The 22,440-nt window shown below is 43.5% G+C and overlaps 1 protein-coding gene across 2 annotated transcripts in view; it reads left to right on the top strand.

The window, feature by feature from the left end:
- VAMP7 (vesicle associated membrane protein 7) overlaps positions 1-21,877 on the top strand; it is a 39,482-nt gene extending 17,605 nt beyond the window's left edge. Inside the window, exons 2-8 of one of the 2 annotated variants that reach the window (XM_043974020.1) lie at positions 949-1,103; positions 1,724-1,781; positions 2,998-3,135; positions 10,225-10,315; positions 11,372-11,439; positions 17,149-17,241; positions 20,890-21,877. In XM_043974020.1, coding sequence (XP_043829955.1) covers positions 958-1,103; positions 1,724-1,781; positions 2,998-3,135; positions 10,225-10,315; positions 11,372-11,439; positions 17,149-17,241; positions 20,890-20,958 — 663 coding nt within the window. In that variant the 5' untranslated portion in view covers positions 949-957 and the 3' untranslated portion in view covers positions 20,959-21,877. The other variant, XM_043974019.1, reaches the window with a different exon arrangement.
- Positions 21,878-22,440: the final 563 nt, after the last annotated feature.

Raw genomic sequence — 22,440 nt, forward strand, 5'->3', positions numbered from 1 at the left:
ATCTAATTCTTTTTCCTTTAGAGAGCTGTTCAGTGGACGCATCCTTGAACCTCCTCTTGCCATATAACCTAGATGGTTTCAGACAGCTTTTGTTCGTTTTGGGGTGGGGTTTGGGGGTTTGGTTTTTTTTTTTTTGTTGTTTGGTTGGGGGTTTTTTTGCAGGGCAATGAGGGTTGTGATTAACCCAGGGTCACACAGCTGGTAAGTGTCAAATGTCTGAGGCCGGATTTGAACCCAGGTCCTCCTGAATCCAGGGCTGGTGCTTTATCAACTGCACCACCTAGCTGCCCCTCAGACAGCTTTTGTATGGGCAGTGGACCCCCTGCCTTGTAAATCTCAGCTGGAATAGAAGCAGCATCAGGTCATTTACTATGCAAGAGTAGGTGAATGGCATTCAAAACCTCTTCTTCAGTTGGAAGTTTGGCTGGAGAAGGATTGATTTCAACCTGAGGTATATGGTCAATGGCTTCAGCATTGATTGATGATGGTCTGTTGAGAATATATGGAAGTATTTAGCCCATCTCTCCAGAATCATGTCCTTATCATTGGCCAGTACGGCTCCATCAGCAGTGAATAGCTGAGATGTACCATAAGTCTTTGACCCATAAATAGCCTTCGGGGCATCATAAAAGTGCTTCAGATTGTTGCTATCAGTATAAAACTGAATTTCATCTGCCTTTTTCCTGAGCCAAGACTCCTGCATCTCTCTTTACTTGCACTTTACTTTTTGATAGAGTTAAATGCTGCCTTCTTAGAGACAGATGAACTGTCCTGGCCTGATTCCTTGCCTTAGAGGTTTGTATCCATCGGTATGGCTTAGTTGGAGAGCATCAAGAGGTCAACCATGCAGTACAATGTTTCATCTAATAAGATGTTCACTGAGTGCTTTTTTATAACAAAAACTTCTGGTAGAAGAACTATTCTGTCTTACTTTTGTTTTCTTGTTAGATTGAAAGCATGGCAATCCTTTTCGCAGTTGTTGCCAGAGGCACAACCATCCTTGCCAAACATGCCTGGTGTGGCGGAAATTTCCTGGAGGTGACAGAGCAGATTCTGGCTAAAATACCCTCTGAAAATAACAAACTCACTTATTCACATGGAAAGTGAGTACTGCTTGCTGATGATGGAAGAGAGTGGGGAAAGGGAGTTCCACAGCCCTAGAAAACAAGACATTTGGATGGATCTTTGAATGAGCTGCCAGTAATCCATGACTGATTTTTAACTTAGAACAGTGTTTGCCAAGCTAATTTTGCCACAGCTCATTTCTGTGCTTGAACTATATTGAGAGGATCCATGATGACTGATTGAGGTGGGATGACTGGAGACACAGAATTCTCCCTTGGATAGGAGGGAGGGCAAGAAACTTTTGGATTAAAATGGAAGAGATTTAACCTATTTTTACACCAAAAAACTGCCTGCACATAATTTTTTCAGATGCAGAACTTCAAATTTAGTATTTTAGGGAGAACCATGTAGTAAATTGGATTTATTTGCACTGAGTTTTCAGGCAGCAGGTACATGGTGCCCTGGGTCCAAAGCCTTTACCTCGATAGGCCCTGCCAGGCCTTAAGGAGGAACCCAAAGCCATGATGAGGCATTGAAGACTGTTGTCAATAGGGGGGTTTTGAAATAGACTATGTTTTGTGTATTCTGTAGAATAGAGAGGAAAAGACTTTTTAATGTTGCTAGTAGATGTGGTTAAGTTTTTTCTTTGTCTCCACAGTTACCTATTTCACTACATCTGCCAAGACAGGATCGTGTATCTTTGTATCACAGATGATGTAAGTACCTTGGAAACAGATTACTGCTAACAACCCACTTGCATTTTCTAGGACTGTGACCTCATATTTCACTGTATACATGTACGGAACTGTGGTACAGAGAATAACTTAAACTGACTACAAAAGTAACCGAAACTCAGCTAGCCCAAATTCAGTGATTTGGGACTTGTCTTCTGAACGTGTCAGAGACAGATGACGAGAAAAAGAGCTGATATCAAGGTTTCTGTATTTTTTAAAAACTCAGCTCGGTCTATGGCCTGGGTGTCAGAATAGTTCAGTATTGGTTTGTAAGGCCTCTACCTGCAGATTCTTAAATCTCAGAAAGAAAGTACCGTTCTCTTTACTGGATGGCACTAAAGCAGGAATGTGGGCATGTTAGAAAGATTTCCAGCAAAGCTTTTAAACCAAAATCAGGGTTTTGTTTAATCCTTGGTTAACCAGAAAATTAAAGTAATCAGAAGGCTCCAGTCCCCAATCAATATGGTTAATGGGATAGAGGGCTTTCTAATCATTGCCATTTTCTCCCTCTCCTCTGCCTCCTTTCCTTGGAGTTGATCGCTCAAGTTATTCTTTGAGACTCTGTCAAGGGACAAAGATGGAGGCGCGTTAGGTGGCCATGCAGAAATGTCTTGAGATGACCATTTTTCCTGGATAATTGAGAATTGGCCATATTTATATTTAATCAGATCAGTCATTAATCAAATTCTGAGTCTGCCCTCTCCCAATCCATTTCCTAGCTTCTGCAGAGATAAGATTGAGGCCTAGGGTTGCAATGTTGAGAACTGGATGGTATTCGTGATAAGGCAGCTAGAAAAGCCATTTTACCCCCATTCTCAGTGACTACTTTCTGTTTTATTTTTTAAAAAGCCAGACAGCCTATATGACTGTTACAGGGAAGTTACAGATGAGTATTTAAAATGTGCAGATCCTGAAGTTAGGATTGAGCTTTGCACCACTTGTAGACTTTTAAGTAGCTTCTTTCTAGCGTGAGAAGTGGGGGATTGAAAGAAAGAATATATATGGGACCGAGCAGACCATGAGATCATGCCCCTGTGTTTGGCTGAGTCATCTCAGGTCTTCCACTGGGACCTGCTAAGAGTGTATCTGTATCTGGCAGGGGTGTTCCTGGTGAGCCAGCCACCGCTGCCCCCACCCCTGCCCCCCTGTTAAGCATCTCCTTGGTGCAGCTGTTGGCTTGGCCACTCTGTCTTTTCAGGACTTTGAACGTTCCAGAGCCTTCAGTTTTCTGAATGAAATCAAGAAGAGGTTTCAGACTACATACGGCTCCAGAGCCCAAACAGCCCTTCCCTATGCCATGAACAGTGAGTTCTCCAGTGTTCTGGCTGCACAGCTGGTAAGATCTTTTTCAGCATAAAATGTTTCACCCACCCCTCCTAGTGGCTTGGAGTTGGCCTGGCCTGGCCTGGGCACTCCTGTGGATATTCTCAGCCATGCACATCGCTAGTGGTGGACTCAGCTGAAAGTTAGTGCCTTACTCTTAGCAGCTCTCCAGTTGTCATGGTACACACAGGAGACTGGCCCTTGGCAGGCCAGGCTTGACCACATTCACCATGACCATCCAACTCTTGTAGTGAACTCGCCATCACCTCCAGGATCAGATGGCAAATCCTTTCTAGCCCAGGCCCTTCTCATACCTACTTTGTGCCCCAAGGACACCAGCCTTGCTATTCCTCCAACAAGAAATTCTATCCTTTCTCAGCTCCATGGCTTTTCCCTGGCTTTCCTCCCTCCATGCATTTTGCTGCCTGCCTTCCTGGCTTCAGCCTCCTGACTTCTTCAAGTGTCTACCAACATCCCATCTCCCAGAAGCCCTTCCTGCTTCCCCTGAGTGCTGGTGCCTCCCTCTGAAACTACCTTTCTTTGGATCTCCAGTGCTTGGCCACAGGGCCTGGCCCAAAGTGGGTGCTCAATAAATGTTCATTGCCTCCAGAAGTTTCTGGTAACATTATTCAGTATTGGATTTGCTAGAGCTATAGAAATGAGCACTGAAGGAAGCACTAAGGGCTTTTTCAGGGAAATTCAAGTGCAACAGCATGGAGCACATCTCTCCTGGAAATGGAGAAACAGCCCCTGGATGGAGCTGCTACTGGCCTGCTTTGCACTCTTGCTCCTAAGACCTTCTTGACACCAGTTGCTGGCCTGGGACTGTCCCCTTCTTGCATTTTTGAAGCCCTATTAGAGAAGGAATGTGGGCACACAGCTGAGCTCAGGAAGCTGTGACAAGAGCCCCATGATGTCAGACACGTGAGGGATGAATCAGTTAGAACTGTTGCCCTTGTGCAATGCAGGGCCCCCCCAACTTCCGCCTGCCTCCATGCCTGCTTCCTCATACACATGCTATCTGGAGCCTGACACAGGAGACATTTCCACATCTCCCTCTCCCAGATCACTCAATAACTTTTGAAAAAGGCAAAACTTTACTTATACTTTATTTGGGGAAAAGGTGTTGGAATGAGATTATATATAATTTTTTTTCTCACTTAGCTTTTTCAGATGGTGCTTTATCTTTTTCTTTGGCAAAATTAACCCTTGAAACTGCAGTTTTTACCTGTATGTGCATACTAGGTCTGGTGAGAAGTTGGGTGGCCGTTAGATTGCTTCTTGGGAAATAACAAGTTCAAATGAAGAATGTGATGCTAATTTCTGGGCCTTCAGGTGTAGGTCATCTTAAGATCCAAATGCATTTGTTGTTGTTTGTCCTTCATTCTTGAATGCTTGGTGACTATCGAATACCATCGGGGTGAGGGAGGGCTGTACAGGGTCACCAGCCTCACTCTCTCCTCCAGAGCCATCTGCCTCCAATGGCAAGATGTACGTCAGGATGACTGGAGATGGCCCTGGGTGTTTGAGGCAATCAAGGTTAAGGGACTTGCCCAGGGTCACACAGCTAGTAAGTGTCTGGGGTGAGATTTGAATTCCTTAGGTCCTCCTGACTCAAAGCAAGAAAGAATTGCAAGGGAGGGAGGAGTGGAGAAGGTAGAATGCACAGAGGCCCGTGGAAAGGCAGGAAGGGCTTTCCCCAGACTGGCTATGTGCTTCTGGAGGCCCGGTGGGGGGGGGGGTTCACTGCCTGTTGGAGGAGCAGGGAATCATTTAGGAAAAGCATTTTAGGAGTTGAAGGAAGGATGGACTGCAGTGGGGAAAGACTGGAAGCAGTAGATCCACCAGAAGGCCCACAGTGATGAGGTTTGCACCAGCAGGGCAACTCAGTGAGTGGACAGGAGAGGATGCATGAAAGAGATGTAACAAAAGTAGAAAAGACAAAATATGGCCATTGATTGGATGTGTAGGGTGAAAGAGACATCAAGGCTATAGGCCTGGAAAGTTCAGAAGAAGTGGGGGGTGGGAAGCATACCTCCTCCCTCCTCCTCCAATCGGGGCAGGCAGGGAAGGGTGTCAGAAATGTTTTCTCAAGCTCACTCTTACTGCCTTCAGGTCTTGACTGGGAGGCCTTGTTTCTTTTTTGGTTCTTGTAGGATGTGTCAGTTTGGGGTTTTATGGTTAGAGGCAGTTGGGGGTTAGGTGACTTGCACAGGGTCATACAGCTAGTAAGTGTCTGAGGTCAGATTTGAACTCAGGTCCTCCTGACTCCAGGGCCAGTGCTTTATCCACTGCCCTACCTAGCTGCCCCTTGATGTGCCCATTTTAAGCATCACCTGTTAGAGTCGTTTTTAATTGGATTTTTAAAAAAATTTTAAATTTTAGTTTTTAATTTTTAGTTGGATTTTTATGGTTCATGGGAGCTGATTCCATTTTTAGCAACAACAAAAAGACCACCTAGAACCTTGTAGAATGTGCCCCAGAGCTTACACTAGTTTTTCTCTGCGAGTAGAGGTGGGTTTTTTGTTTGTTTCTATTCATTTTTGCTTTTGTAATGGCCTCATGGTTAACTTCCTGTTTGAAAGGAAAAATGGTGTTGTGGGAAAAGGGGAGCCCTGGCTAATGTACTGATTAAAAACAGATTTTTATATTTAGTGAAAAAAGCCTTGTTTAGAATGGGAGGTGGGGAAAAGGGAAGGGAATAAGCATTTATGTGGCACCTACTATGTGCCAGACATAAGTACCAGTCAGTTTACAAATCCTCACAACAACCAGGGGAGGTAAGGGTTGTTATTAGTCCCATGTTACAGTTGAGGAGTCTGAGGCAAAGAGGAGGTGAAATGACTTGCCCAGGGTCACACAGCTAGGAAGTGTCTGAGACCAGCCCCAGCATTCTGTCTACTATGGTGCTGCTTAGCTTCCTCAAAACGGGAGAATCGGGATAATGGTGATTGGGAACTATAGCCAATAGTAAAAAGATCTTCAAGTTTATTCTGTGCTCCTTCCTGCCATACTACTTAGCCAGCTTGGTGGTACAATGGGCAGAGTGCTAGACTTGGATTCTGGAAGACCTGAGTTCAAATGGCCCCTCATGTACTTAGATAGTCCTGTGACCCTGGATGAGTCACTTGATTTCTCTTAGCCTTAACTTTGTAATAAAATGGGGGTGTTGTGAGGATCCTGAGAAGTAACATAACTGTTAGTTACTTCCCAGGGGAGGCTTATCTTCTAGGTGTGGGACTCAGTGAGTGAGATGGCTTTTCACATTTAGGAAGTTGCACAAGAAATTAAAACCACAAGTTAAAGAAACAGCTATGGATGATAGGGGTGTGGTGTAATGGGGTGATTTAGGGTACTTTATAAAAAATCTGTTGGAGAAATGCATCTAGTTGAGTGGCTTCACACTCAGATGGAAAGGGGCCACTAAATCTGGCAGGTGGATCCCCCACTGCTTCCGGTACAATTATACTCCACCCTCTTCTACTTCTTCCTCCTCTTACCCCATTTAGCCCCTGGTGGCCCTAGAGAAAGCTCACCAGAGATGGAGCAGCAGCCAGGCACCCCAGAGGGGCTAGAACAAGAAAAATGGACTCAAGCAATTGTCAGGCATCTGTTCTAGTGTCCTCCTTCCTTCTTTCCCACCCTGAAGAATCAGAAGCGGGGAGGATGACTGAGCTGTGCCCTTTGCTCTTCCTTTCCTTTCCTCTTCTCTGCTTATTCTAAATCAGAGCAAAAATCCACACCAGCCCCTGATTTTCCTGGATTCCTGTTCTCTTCCTAAAGCCTAGGAAGTATGTTTTCCTAGTCCTCATGAGAAAACACCTTCCCCCAAAGCTTTTCTTCTTAGGGCTCTAAGAAGAGCCTACTTTTTGCCTATACTCCCCCGATCGCTGCCAACTGGAGGACCATGAGAGGATTTAATGGGGTAGATCTTTTTTTTTTTTTTTTGGTCATTCTTTTTTTTCATGTCATCAATCAATCCATCAATCAGTGTGTTAGTGGAGAATATTTCCCACTGAGTTCATGTGATAGGTAGCCGCTGCTGAATGTCTACCACAGTGTACAGATTCAGGAGATAGAAAAAAATAACTGAGAACCAAGATCAAGATTCTAACGGGGCTTTATATGGACAAAAATTCTGTCAGAGAGTCAGAGAAATCATCGTTTTACCCTAAAACAATCTTTGTGGCCTCTTAGGCCATACAGGCCACACAGGCATGGTAATCAGATTCATTATCTCATCCTTCCTTCAATTAAGGTTGAACAGACTAAGGTACAAGATATAAACACTGAGTTTGCCAAATTCCACACTTACAGAGCCACGAGGCTCCATTTTAAAGAAGTCACAATGAAGCTAATGGAGAAGAAGGGATTTACATGTCACCAAGATAGCCAAGATTACTCCCACCATCTGCTGCCTTGGCTCTGAAACACATGTTACTGAACAAAAGCTAGAAAAATCGTGCAACGGTGCTGACTGGCTCCACTACAGATACATGTTATGTCTCCTTCGTTGACCCATTGGCCCAATCCACAGCCGTTCTTCCAAATCTTGTCATCCTTCCAGCCTTTCTCAACTGAGAATCCTGGAGACTCTTCACCATGAGCTCCATCTCCTACTGCTCAGACATCTGCTGCTCTCTCCTCCTTCACCCCTTGGAGTTTTCCTGAATCATCCCAGTACCTAATTTTAAACAATGGTCCTGAGTAGGAGGGTTGTGTGGTGCAGGGTCTTTTCTCCCAAGTAATGGCTACTGAAGGAGGCTGGAGTACACTGTTAGCAGTGTTCTCCTTGAAATAACCTGTGTGGCCAGTACCTGGTGATAACTGGGTATCAGATAGAGTGGTTCCCGTAGTTCCAGGTCCAATCATGCCCCCCCCTACTCAGTAAACTCCATTTGCTCCCTGTTCATTCCAGGAACAAATACAAAATGCTCAATTTGCTATTCACAGCCCTTAGGAACCCAGCCCCCTCCTCCCTTTCCAGTCTTCTTACACCTCATGCACTCTTTTTTAAAAATTTTTTTAATTTAAATTTTTTTTTTTTTGCGGGGCAATTAGGGTTAAGTGGCTTTCCCAGGGTCACACAGCTAGTAAGTGTCAAGTGCCGGATTTGAACTCAGGTCCTCCTGAATCCAGGGCCAGCGCTCTATCCACTGCACCACCTAGCTGCCCCCCCTCATGTACTCTTAACACTCCAGTGACACTGGCCTCCTGGCTGTCCCACGAACAAGCCCTTCCATCTCTCCACTCCAGGCATTTTCTCTGGAGAAGATCCAGGCCTGGGGGACAGCCACTCTGACTGCTGACCTCCCTGGCTTTCTCTAAGTCCCAACAAAATCTCCTTTCCCTCTGGATTCTAGTGCCTCTCTGTGTTATTTCCTATTTGTTTGCCTTGAGGGCAAGGGCTGCCTTTTGCCTCCCTTTGGATCCCCAGTGCTTAACTCAGGGCCTTCAGTAGGTGCCATTGGTGACTCCCAAATCTCTAAATCACACCTAATCTCTCTCCCGAATTCCATTCTAAAGAGGTGGATGTGGATTTACAAAGAATGAACTACCTCCTCTTTTTAAAAAAAAAGGTTGGCTTTGGCTTTGAAGCCCCCTTCATTCTCTTTCTTTTTTTTTTTTGTTTTGTTTGGTTTTTGTGAGGCAATTGGGGTTAAGTGACTTGCCCAGGGTCACACAGCTAGTAAGTGTGTAAAGTGTCTGAGGCCAGATTTGAACTCAGGTCCTCCTGAATCCAGGGCCGGTGCTCTATCCACTGCGCCACCTAGCTGCCCCCCCTTCATTCTCCATGTATCCCTCCTAAAGGTCTCTTTGCCTCCTCCCTTACTCCTGGGGGAGCTTCTGAGAAGTGATTTTTTCTGACCTTCTTTGTGTTCTGATGCACTTTGCAATCTAGTGACATCTATGGATCTCTTCTCACAATAATATTTTTAAGTGCGTAAAATGAAATACAGAGGGTTACAAAGGAAAATAAGCATGTTTAAACACAGTTACCAAAATGTTTTTAAAAATAAGTCCATAACCCTAGGTTAACCCTGCTCAGACAACACCGCCTGGGTCTGATCCCTCTGCATCAGCTCACATGTGCCTTTACAGACCCCCCCCCACACACACACACACACACGAAACAGTGCCAGGTAATCAGACATGAAAACAAAAAAGTTTAAGCCATCTTTTGGGCAAGAGAGAGGGACAAAAGGGACAAATGATGGCCCAGATGTCAAAGCTTCTCAATTCTAATTTTTCCTGGGTTTTGTGTTGGGGGTTTTTTCCCTATCATGTTGAGTGATCTTTATTCTTCCTCTACCTCCTTCCCATTCTCTACTCCCGGCTCCCAGATAGATGTTTTATATTTTCTTGTACATTTTCTGGTATTTTTTCCTTAGTATAAAATGATATTTTAGTACCATAATCTTTACTCTCTTATTTCCTGTATTGTCTCTTTCTGCTTCCTGTGTTATTTCTGCCTGTGATGATGAAATTTTTAAAAAAATTTTTCCAATTACATGTAAAGATATTTTTTGAGTTCCAAATTTTTCTCCCACCCTCCATTCTCTCCCCCCTGCGAAGGCCAGCAAGCAATCTGATATAGGTTATACATTATAGTCATGTTAAATATATTTCTACATTAGTCATGTTGTGAGAGGAGGATCAGAACAAAAAGAGGAGAAAAACAAGAATAAACAAGAACAATAACCAAAAAACAACAAAAGTGAAAATAGTCTGCTTCAATCTGCATTCACATTCCACAGCTCTTTTTCTGGATATAGAGGGCATTTTCCATCATGTCTTTTGACATTGTCTTGTATTGCTGAGAAGAGCTAAGTCTGTCACAAGGGGATCATCCCACAGTGTTGCTGTTACTTCGTATAATACTCTCTTGGTTCTGCTCATTTCACTCAGTATCAATCCATGTATGTCTTTCCAGGTTTTTCTGACATCCAGATGATAAAGTTTCTGACCAAGAATTAGGCTATAACTCTCAGTTACTAGATATACTCCTTTCCCCAATCTTGTCATTCTTGCTATTTTCTGCAGTGTAAGTTGTTCATTGCATGTTATTAGGTTGCCTCACACAGACCCTCTTTTCTTATAGAAACATCACTCTGAGAACAAACAAGTGGACAAAGTGGTGGAGACTCAAGCCCAAGTGGATGAACTAAAAGGAATCATGGTCCGGAACATTGGTATGGCTTGTGGTCTGGTAGGAGAAGCCTCTGCACTGGCTAGAAGGATTCTCCCGGGTCTGTTTACCCCCCAGCACAGTTATCCACTGGGGGAGGTCACGAGTGACCCCACCTCCTTGTTTTATATCTCTTCCGTATCTTCTGGCCATACTTAGATACAGAGCAAGACAAATCCCCCAAAAGACCACAAATAGTTTAACAGTGCCAGAGGTATCACATTGGTAAGTAATGGGGGAAAAAAGAGTCAGGTATGGGGCAGCTAGGTGGTGCAGTGGATAGAGCACCGGCCCTGGATTCAGGAGTACCTGAGTTCAAATCTGGCCTCAGACACTTAACACTTACTAGCTGTAGTCACTTAACCCCAATTGCCCCGCCAAAAAAAGAAAGAAAAAAAAAGAGTCAGGTAGAGATCTCCTTGTAAATCTATACCTTAAACTATAACTTCCTTAGAAGTACAAGTTTTGTAGAGAGAAAAGTATATATGACTGAGTTTCAGTGCTTTTAAAAAAAGAAATCTGCCATCATTTCCATCTTGTGGAGTCCATTTTTGTCCCAACTCCAAACCCAGCTTATTCTCCCAAACCTTACAAGACTAGCTTATGCTAAGCACTTTAAGTGAACACATGACTTTTGTTTAGTGCTACTTAAATTGATCATCTTTCAAGATGACATTATTGAAGGGGATCTGAATTTTAGTTCCTACATTTGATCGTTTATTAATAGCTTGAATATTCAAAGTGTGAATAGTTGTTAGATTTTAGGCATTTGATCATACAAAGATTACAGAAATTATGGAACAAGCTACATTTTGCGATAGCAATTAGAGAGAAAGCACTGATATTTTTGGTCTTTCTCATTCCTTCCAGTGACGAATGGTTCTGGAGTGAACAAACACTGGCAAGAATGCCCGCCCTGGAATCAGACAAATTTGGTTGTAGCCGAGAACAAAAAGCAGAATTTTAATATTGACTTTTTCTTTTCTATTTCCCCAATCTCTCTATTCTCCTGCTACTCCCCTTTTCCTTCCCTCCATCCTTCCCTTCTCTCCACTCCCAGATCTAGTGGCCCAACGAGGAGAAAGACTGGAGTTACTGATAGATAAAACAGAACATCTGGTAGATTCAGTAAGTATTTTGCAAGAACCAGATTCAATTTGATGGCTGGATCATTGGAAGAAATTCCAGAGTATGGTTCCAAAATGGATTAGCTTTTATTAAGTGCTTACTACTGTGTGCTGGGGAAATACAAAGCTGAGTAAGCTAAGTCCCTGACAATAAAGAGAGAGATAAGGGAGAAGGCCCTTTCAGCTCCAGGGCTTAGAGGAAGCTTCATGACAGCCCTTGAGTTGGACCTTGAAGGTGGGTGAAGACATTATGGACAGACACATTGTGACTAAGGAAACCTGGGGGACAAAGAATAATTCAGAATCCCACTTGCCTTTCTTAGAATGTGGAAGGGAGGGAGTAGGAGCCAAAGCCAGAATTGGCCAGAGCCAGTTTGGGGAGGCCTTGGATGCAAGCCTAATTAGGGACTTTGGGCTTTGACATACCTTTTATCAGGTAAGTGTCCATAAGCTAACACCTTTCCCATTAGCTTAGGAAGAAGGAGTACCTTCATAAGCCCCAAGGGAATGCATCTTAATGGTGGAATTGGGGAACTGGTGGTAGTAACTTTTTTGTGTGTGGTAGAGGAGAGAGATTTTTCATTAAAGTCTTCCTCCAATGCCTCTTCATGGTGTGGGGGTGACATTAGGTCCTCAAAAGCTGGGCAAGCTCTGGCCAGGCCTGCCAAGCGGAAAGGCTTTGATGACAGACTGTGTGTCTGTTATCTGGGGAAGGTTGGTGACCAGGTATGTGGTTAATGTTTGCTTTTTTGATTTGGGGTTTTTGGTTGTGTTTTGTTTTGTTTTGTTTTTGCCACAGAAACGCATGACGTTAGAGGGGTTGTGATCTGCATTGGTGGAGTGAGCATCCACACTGATGAGATCACAGTTCTTTTAAGCCTTCCTGGCCCCCCCTCAGATTATATCAGCCTGGCTGGTAGCCACCTCCCCCCACTTAAATAGAAGACTGGCTTTGCCTGGAGTAGTCTTAAAGCAAGACAGAGTTAGGGAAATGAGAATCACTTGGGAAAATCAGTTGCCATATGCCCTTTCTTCAGGGCTCACATTCATTTCATGTGCTTGTTGAGAGCTCTGTCTGTCATTGTTCTTGCTAACCATTATGAGACATGGAGGTCTAAGAGACACTAATATAAAGAAGAGGTGTGGAGAAACAGCAAAGCTACCAGGTTGTCACATACTTGGAAAGCAATAGACAAACCACATAGTGGTGCACATTCATATTGCCCCTGTCCATTCAACATTGGCCCGGCCCATCCTTCCAGAAGCCAATGAATAGAACAAGTTGGTCTGGATTGTAAAACTGAGTCTCTGCCTTCTGAATAAGCAGTAAATTGCCCACTGACCTCAAGAGGACTCATGGTCTCCCCAGGGTCCTGAAATGCATCTGGAGTCAGGAAAGAACTGGAGAGCCAACATGGGACTCCAGCTTCTCTTCTTTCCAAGGCCCCTCCCTGAGATGGCACAAGTTTCCATCTCAGACTGTTTTCTCTTAATCCTCCCCTGTCCTTCCCTTAATTCTTTAAAGAGGCACACTTGTTTGTCTTCTTGAGGCTAGACAGAATAAAAGAAAGGCAGGATTAAGGACTTTACCCCATTAATAGTCAATAAAGATTTGTTTTAGAGGGCTCCCTTATTACACAGAAATCAGCTTTTTTTTCCCCCAAAGGACAGAAGTGTCAGAATCTTGGCTACATGGGCCATTTCACTTCTTGCCAGAACGTTCAGGGAGCCTGCATTTGGAAAATGAGAAAGCGTGGCCTGTGCCTGCTATTCAAGTCATTCCACACACAATCTGCCACTAATTGACCATTTCAGCTTGAGATAACAGGAAGCTATATACTCTGCCCTCTGGACAAACTGGGCAAACAATCTGGAGAACTTTGGTGCCTTTGGATATGCTGTTGTCAAGGTTCAGCTCAAATTGCCATCTTTTCCATAAAGCCTTTCCCAGTTTCCCTGGTTACTGAAAGTGATTTCTCATCTCCATCACCTATAATGTCAATAGCACTTTGTTCTCCTCTTATTTCCTTTTCATGTTCCAATTTTTAGTGCATTTATCTCTTTACAAGTTTTAAGAAAGAGGACTCAGACTTTGGGGGGCAGTGGAGCTGTCTGTCTTATCTCTGTATTTCCCATAATGCCCAAGCACTATTCATTGCATATAATAGATGCTTAATAAATACTTGTTAAATTTCAAGAAAAGGCTAGGTGTAGCCAAGTGAAAGTCGTGTAACTCTTTCATAGTCTGTGGATCCAAAATAAAAGTGTGTTGATAGGTTCCCTTTAAGGTCACCAGATTTAGACTGGGATTAAATTTTTTAAAAAGAGAAACATTTGGGATTGGTTTTGTAGAGTGGACATGAAATGATGCTTACCTTTCTTATGTTGTATGGATTTTAAAAAATCTTTCTCTAGTTTTGAATCAACTTAGCTTTTGATGTATTATCCTGACTTAGTTTAAGGTAAAATAGTGGAGTTTCTTTGTGGATGAATGAGATCAAAAACTTTGTGGTTTGAACAGAAACTGTGTGATCTGTGCTTTCCAGATGGGCAGTTGAGGTAAGCCACTCTGTTTTATTATACTCAAGTACTCAGATGGATCTGGGGATGTTCCCTCCACCAGTGCAGATTCCAGTGCATCCGTGCCTACCCAGCCTATTCAACTGCTGTCCATGTTCTCCCATAAGCTTGCCAAAAGCAGTCCTCCCAACGTGCTGAGAGCCTCACATTGCAAAGAAGCTGCTACAGGTGGAACACAGACTGTCCAGCTGTTAGCCCTCACCATATGACCAGCCTGTCTTATTGTTCAATCTTGCATTTCCTTAATAATATCCTTTACTCCTGTTTTGCAACGTTTGTTGTTTGTTTTATGTTGTAGCTTATTCACACCCACCATGAGTTTTTCCTTGCCCTTAATGCAATACTTATTTTTGGTTCTTCAAAGACTACTATGGGGGCAGCTAGATGGTGCAGTGGTAAAGCACCAGCCCTGGATTCAGGAGGACCTGAGTTCAAATCCGGCCTCAGACACTTGACACTTACTAGCTGTGTGACCCTGGGCAAGTCACTTAACCCCAATTGCCCCCCCCCAAAAAAAAAAAACCCAAAAAACAAAAAAACAAAGACTACTATGTTCCATGTCTCACACCTATATAATATTGGTCGTATGTTGGTATTAAAAAGATCTTTGGGGGCAGCTAGGTGGCGCAGTGGATAGAGCACTGGCCTTGGATTCAGTAGAACCTGAGTTCAAATCTGGCCTCAGACACTTAACACTTACTAGCTGTATGACCTTGCACAAGTAACTTAACCCTCATTGCCCCGCCAAAAAAAAAAGGGGGTCTGTTTCTGGGAGAAATTTGGGATTATTAAGAGAGCTTTGCAATTTCCTGAAGTTAATCCAGCCTTTTCTTTCTGTTTAATTCTGAGCCCAACTAAATGTCCATTTGTATAGTATATCCCAGGTATCTATACTGATAGACATGTTTCCAGCCACATGCTGTATATACAGTTAATAGACATTCTTCATCCACTTGTTTTTTCCTGTGTGGATAGTTCAGAGTCCTCCACATTGTCACAAATTGATTCCAAGAGGCTCTACCCCTCCATCCTAGTAGTGAATACCTTGTGTGGTCATATCCCCTCTCTGTTTTAAGTCCTATCTGATATTATCTCTGTTGTTTTATCTTTAAAGAAATCTTGAATAATTTTGATGCATAGAGAAAAAACACCTTATTGGAAGAGATGGTCCTTTGCTCTATCAAATCAAATGTTTTTCATTGTATTCTCAACATTTTAGTCATTTGCATGAGATTAAAGATATGGTCTGCTATAGTATATCATGGGAAAAAGCCTGCCTCTTCCCTTTAGGCTTATTGGATCCTTGATCTAGACCTGAAAGGGGCCTTAGAGGTTAACTAATCTAATTCCTTCATTTTGACAGATAAGGAAACTGAGGCTGGCAAATTAAGTGACACAGGTAGTAAGTATTAGAGCTGGCATTTGAATTCAGATCCTGGTAGTCTTCCCACTACACCACATTGCCTCCTATAAAATCCTCCCTACTACTCTGAGTGTATACTTCAGGAGTAACATAGTAATCACCACATCAGTAAGAAATCATTTCCTGTCAAAATAGAAATACATTTCACTTTTTGTCACATTAGTACGCATCACGTCTAACACCTAGTGATTTTCTTCTCAAAGATTCATGGTGTAGAGGTATGTGGCTTCTGTGTACAGTCTACATGTCTTTAGCCATTCTCAATCCTTATTCCTGAACTGTGCTTCCCAGTGTATTCCTCACCATCCTTTTCATTGAAGAGGCCCAGTACCAAAACCTCTGCTGACCTAGTTGGGAGGGTCTCATTGAGTTCTATATAGAATGTCTCTCCCTCTTCACATCCTTTACAATAACTGTTGATGAATAAACTGCAGTGACTCTCTGGTGCTCTTTTTTGCAGATATTTATCATGAGCAGTACAATAGGAAATGAAAAACCATGCAGTGTGCCTTTGGGCAACTCCACCAGTTCCTTTGCCTTTCCAAGGAGTGTCTCACACCATATTTCCATTTGGTGGCAACTTCCTTCTTTCTTCTGGCTTTATTTATAGCCAGAGTGTTAAGATTAGTAGGACCCCAGTCCTCAAAAAGTATGTCTACTCATTGAGACAAGGATCTCATATGTAGAATACCAATAGGCAAGTGAAAGTTTACAGACAGTTGGAAAACTGGAATTCTTAGGCCCTTTGTCAAAGCTCTTTGCTGCCACTTGGCTACCATCACTGCAGAGGCTACTTTGTGTTTGTTTCATGGATCACCATGAAGTCCTCCCCAATGGGCAGCTTCCTGGTGATGAGCCTCTCCGCCCTTAGCAAGAACTGAGTAAGGGGCTCCAGTTCAAGTTTAACTTTTCTTTCAGCCATTGCAGCGTGAGAAGCTTAGCTGTAGAAATAGCATCAAAATGAAATGTTGGGGCAGCTAGGTGGTGCAGTGGATAGAGCACCAGCCCTGGATTCAGGAGGACCTGAGTTCAAATCTGGCCTCAGACACTTTAACACTCACTAGCCGTGTGACTCTGGGCAAGTCACTTAACCCCAACTGCCTCCCTAAAAAAAGAAATGTCAGCTTTTGTTAAAGAGTACCAAGTGCTGCCGTTTTTCATAGCTTCACAGATATTAAGCCAGAAGATTTGCCATATTGTATAGGCCCTTAAGCCAAGCTCTTAGAGATGAGCAAGTTCCATTCGACTACTAAAGTTTGTTCAGTCCCCTTCTCCCACTCCACCTCTCATCCTTCCTTAGCACCCACTGTCACTGAGCTGCAATATGGTCTATGTTTTCCCCAGGCAGCAAGTGGAGGGTCTTCATTAGCTCTGACCAAAATGGAATGTGGCAGTGATTTGGCAGGAAGGGAAAGAGGGGACATAAATAATTGGGATCTAAGGTTTGGGGCCCAAGTTGCATTTCTTTCTTTTTTTTTTCAAACATTGTTTGCTTTTGGCCTTGTTTAGAGTAGATACCATTTTTGCCCCCCTTTGTACTTCTTGCTCACTTTTCTCTACTTCGAAGTCAAATGTTGTAAAGAAACAGTGAATTTTATATGTATACTCAACAGAGCTTTCTGGGAGAAGGAAGATATATTTCAGGAATTATGGAGAGAATGGAATATTGAATATTATGGATCAAACTCTTCACTCATTTTCTTCCAGTCAGTCACCTTCAAAACTACTAGCAGGAACCTTGCCAGAGCCATGTGTATGAAGAACCTGAAACTCACCGTCATCATCATCATTGCAGCAATGGTAAGTTCAGCGAGCTTCTCTGTGCCTGCCTGTGAGTATGGGCAGCTCACATGGCCCTTAGAGAAGGTGGGAAACTGTTTCACAGGCACTAAAGCAAGAAGTCAGGTGTTCTGCTCTAAATGGGCCGCTCACTAAAAGGTTGACAAGATAATGAAAATTACTTCTGTAGCTTCCTTGGGCCATCTAAAAATACTTCAGTATCCACTGTTATCTCATTCATGTACTTAATGTCCCCACAATGAACTGTGGAGGTCACAATCCATCCAAGGCTGCCCATCTTATATCGTCCCATAAATCCTCCACAAGAAGTCTACCCAAAGTTTTGGCAGCTTTCCCTCTAGAACTCTTAACATTTGATCAAGATAAATGGAGCCCCCAGGCTGTCCACTGGATATCCCTTGCTCTCACCACACGACCAATTCCCCTTCTTTTCCAGTTATAAATCTGAAGGACGCTAAAATCTCATTTTAGAACATGTATAAACTCTTATTTAGCTGGTCGTTGTCAGTCCTCTGAATCTGAGATACAAATAGAAATGCCATGATTAAAAGCCACGAAGTTCTACCCTGAATTTTTAGTTTCAAGCACACAAGGAGAAGCCCTATCTCTTCAAAGCATGTGGCTGGGCATAAATCAGATCAGTTGAGCCGATTTATTAAGCATCTACTATGTGCCGGACACTATGCTAGACACTGGGAATACAAAGAAAGGCATGACAGTCCCTGCCCTCGAGGAGATTACAGTCTAAAGGGGGAGAAAACATGCAAACAAATATATAAAAGCAAGCTCTGTAAAGAATAAACAGGAAATAATTAACAAAGAAAGGCACTAGAGTCGAGGGGTTGGAAAAGGCTTCCTGTAAAAGAAGGGAATTTAGTTGGGACTTAGAGAAAACTAGACTAATCAGTGGGTAAGTTGAAGAGTGAGAGTGTTCCAGGCCTGGAGGACAACCAGAGAAAATGCCAGGAACTGAGAGATGAAGGGTTTTGTTTGTGGAACAGCTAAGAGGCCAATGTCACTGGACCAAAGGGCACATGTTAGGGAGTGATTTAAAAGAAGACTAAAAAGATAGGAGGGCCAGGTCATGAAGGGGTTTGAATGCTAAACAGGATTTTGGATTTGACCCTAGAGATTATTGGGAGCCACTGGAGTTGATTGAGTGGGGGTTATGTGTTCATCCCTGTGTATTAGGAAAATCATTTTAGTGGCTAAATGGAAGGTGGACTGCAGTGAGGAGAGACTTGAGGCAGTCAGACTAGCCCTAAGGCTATTGCAGTAGTCTTGGTGTAAGGTGACGAGGGCCAGGCATGGGCTGTGTCAGAGGAGAGAAGGGAGCAAATTCAAGAGATGTTGCAAAGGAGAACTTGACAAGCCTCAGCAACAGATTGGATATGTGGGTGAGAGAGAGTGAGGATGACTCCTGGGTCAGGAGGCCTGAGGAACTGGGAGAATAGGGTTAACTTCAACAGTAATAGGGGAAGGTGAGAGCAAGGGGAGGGTTAGAGAGAAACATGTTGAGTTTAAAGTGTCTACTGGACATCCAGTTCGAGAAGTCTGAAAGGTGGTTGGAGATGTGAGATAGGTCAGCAGAACAGGTAGGTGTGAGAATCCTCAGCAGAGAGATGGTCACTAAATCCATGGGAGCTGATGAGATCCCCAGGTGAAGTAGGATCAAGGGAGGAGAGAAAAGGGCCCAGAACAGAGCCCTGAAGGAGAAGGTATTGGGACATCCCCAACACCTAGAAAGAAGAAAGCAATCAGCAGTGTTAAAGTCTGCTGAAAAGGAGTCAAGGAGAATGAGGATTGAGAAAGGGCCACAAATATTCATTGCTGGGCAGTGTACTTCAGAATGGGTTATTTCATACAGACAGATTGGACAACCGATCATGTACACGAAATTTTCCTTCTGGCTTTTGCTTCTCCCTCTCAGTGAGGAGGAATCTTATTGCTACAGACTCCACCACTGGCTCTCTCCTGCCTCTTCCTGTGAGAATTGGAGTGGCACCCCGTGCTGGAGGGATGTGGGGGGGGGGGGGGGCCCTCATCCGTGAAGGGAGAGCATGTGATTTGGAAGACATGTGACTTTAGCATCCTGGAACTTGAATCTGTAGAGCCACCCGTTAGACTTGTTAATCAGAACTACCAATTAGCTTGGAGCTCTGTGTGTGTGGACGGCCCTGTTTCCTGTTGGAGAGGAGGCTTCTGGGAGGAGGAAGGGGCAAGGGGTCTCTCTTTTGCCTGGGACCTCTTGTGGAGTGGAGCAGAGATGCTGGCTCCCTTAGATAGATAGATGAAGGCATCTTGGCCTCTTTCTCCTCATCAAATTCTTCTTCTCTTTAATAAATGCTTAAAAGTCTAAACTCTTGCTAAAGCTTCTAATTGATGGCGACCACTCGTTAGAATTTTAGACAGTCTAGCTAGAATTTTAGCCCCTTACAGATAGAGATATTATACTCTTCTCCCTCTGTCACCTCCATTGGGCCAACTGGCAACAGAGGTTACTCTAGAAGTTTTTGCATTGAGACAAAACTGAGAAATCCACACCTGAACAAAAGTGGAGTGTTCTGATGTAGTTGCACCACCTACTTCACAGGGTTGTGAGGATCGCACTTTGTAAATCTTAAAGCATTTTAAAAGTAAGAATTGCTCTTATTTAAATCTGGGGAGCACCATGGCCCCTCATAGTCCTTTGAATAGATATTAGTATCATGTGGGCTTTTGGCTTCAAAAGTACTAACAAGTCAACCTTAGTCCCAGAACTTCCGTAGTTATGAATAGCTAGTCCTTCTGCAGCTGAAGAACTATCTCACACTCTTTCTGAGGCTCTTTCAAACCTTTTCATCCCTTATTAGACCTCCCATGACTCCTCTCATCCATGCCAGAGTTATTATGTGCATTCCAAATTCCTCATCTATGTTTTCTCTTTCCAGGTAGTTTATAGTATATTCGTGTAATAAAATCTGTTCTATTTTCCCTCCAAACTTCACCTAAATGTCTCCAAATATCTTCACTTTCCCTTAGTATGTCAGACATTAGCATGTTCTTCCACTACATGATTAAGATAAGCCTCAATGAATTGGAACAGTCAGTGGGGTATGATACACTCTGCCAGAGGTGGCACCAACTACCCACTAGCATTTGCACCTGAAATGCCATAAACTCCAATTCTGTCAAAGGAATTAATGCCTGACCAAAAAAAATAGAAGAAGAATTAGATAAATTGTGAAGTTATCAATTTGATCAATGAGACCTAGTAGCCCATCAATTTGTGTAGGAAGGAAGTGTAACTTGAGAGGCAGCATAGAAAGGTAGAAAGAGCTGATCTTGGAGTCAGAAGACCAAGGTTCAAGGTCTAACTGAGAGACTTATTAGCTGAATGACCACCAGCAAGTGGTCCCTGGGCTTAGAATTTCTGCTTTGCAATATGAGCATAATATTAACATGCTTGAGCTACCTTACCAGGGTTACCATAAGGGGAAAGCAGTTTGCAAACCTTAAAGTACTTCACAAATATGACTTGTTATTCACTTTCAAAATGATGGGCTCAGTGGGGTATAATGAGGTCATTCCTAATGGAATAGACTTTGGATGGAATGTCCTAATGCACTTTGTACTTTGCTCCTGAACAGAATTGTCATTTCTTCCCAGATCTTCATCTACATCGTCGTCTCAGTGGCCTGTGGTGGGCTTACCTGGCCAAGTTGTGTGGCGAAATAAATTCAGCAAACAGTTGTAAGCCAAGAATATGAGGGAGCAAGGATTTACGAACAAGCCAAGTAACTTCCTCCTGATTGCAACTATCCATCCCTTCTACTTTTCTTCTGTCGTTCCCAGACTGCACTTTTCTTTATGTATCCCAGTGTCCCCCAAACGGAGCCATCCAGTCACTGCTTCTGCGCCACTGCCATCTTGATTGAAAGGACACTTGTCATTTTGAACTCTTTGCTGTCACCCAGAAGAAGCCACCCAGGTCTCCAACTGCTGCTTGGGAATAAAGAAGGCACACGTTGGTGTGACCATATACACCGAAGCATTTGCACTTTAATGGAATCCAAATGATGCCATCTCAGCCTCATCTCTTCTGATACGTATGGACGGACACCATTCCGACTAGAGAATCCGGAGTGGGGGGGGGGGCCGCCTTTGCTCCTTTGGGGGGGTTGGAATTGCAGGATTGGTGTCGTCCATCTGTTCATGTAAAGCCCACTCAAGACCTATCATTGCTAACCAGGTGGGAATCAGCGCCTGTTGGAATCCCTCAAGTCCATTCTTCCCATATGGTACTTTCTGGCACCCAGTTCAGAAAAATGGACCAAACTGTTCCTCTGCTTTTCTATTGCAATTGAGTTGAAAAAGTGATGGTTTCATTCATGTCCAAAGTTGGAACAATGTAGCTACTTTCCCTGTTTGTGTGTTTAAGTATCTTTGTCCTCTTGGGGGGAGGGACTCTTCAGATCAACCCTCTTGTTCCCAAAGTGGTAGAACTGCTTTGGCCAAGCACGATACTGGAAGAGAGACTCTTAACAGCTTGGATTGGCTTGGAAGTTATTTAAGTAGAACACGGGAAATCTTTTTTCTTATGGGGGCTTAACAGTTGTGTTGCCTTGAATGAATAAACTGAATACCAAGTCAGCAATGGAGCTGGTGTGGTAGCTGAGAGTACCTCTCTCTCCCTATCCCCTGTATTGGGTTTGGTTGCTGCTGAGCTACAAGGCTGCACATCCTTCAAGGCCAGGCCTGTGCACATTAAGTGTCTGTCTACAGTCCGACAAGAGATTTAGCAAATACTTGGCTAGAGCTCAGGTCACCAAGCAAAGCACATTTCGGTGACTAAACGGCCTTCATTAGGTGGGGCAGGTTCCTTTAAAAATTGAAATGATTTCAAAAATCATTTGACTAGAGTGGAGATGGAAAGAAAGCAAATAGTATGGTGCATAAAACTGTAATGAGCCTGTCTTGGAACTTAGCTAGAGACCCTGTAGTGTAAAGGACACACCTGCTATCAAGGAAATTGGTACTTGTATATCTCAAAGGGAGCCAGGGACCACCTATATTGATTTCTCAATAAGTGCCCTTCCATGAGATTACATGAAATTCTGATCCCTTTGTTACCTTAAGAATTAGTGTCTGTGCTCCATTCTCTTCAGATTGCAGCTCCTCTTGAATTATCCCAACCATGTGCCTTGACTATATATGCAT

Source organism: Dromiciops gliroides, chromosome X (genome assembly GCF_019393635.1).
Source record: "Dromiciops gliroides isolate mDroGli1 chromosome X, mDroGli1.pri, whole genome shotgun sequence".
Classification (NCBI taxonomy): Eukaryota; Metazoa; Chordata; class Mammalia; order Microbiotheria; family Microbiotheriidae; genus Dromiciops; species Dromiciops gliroides.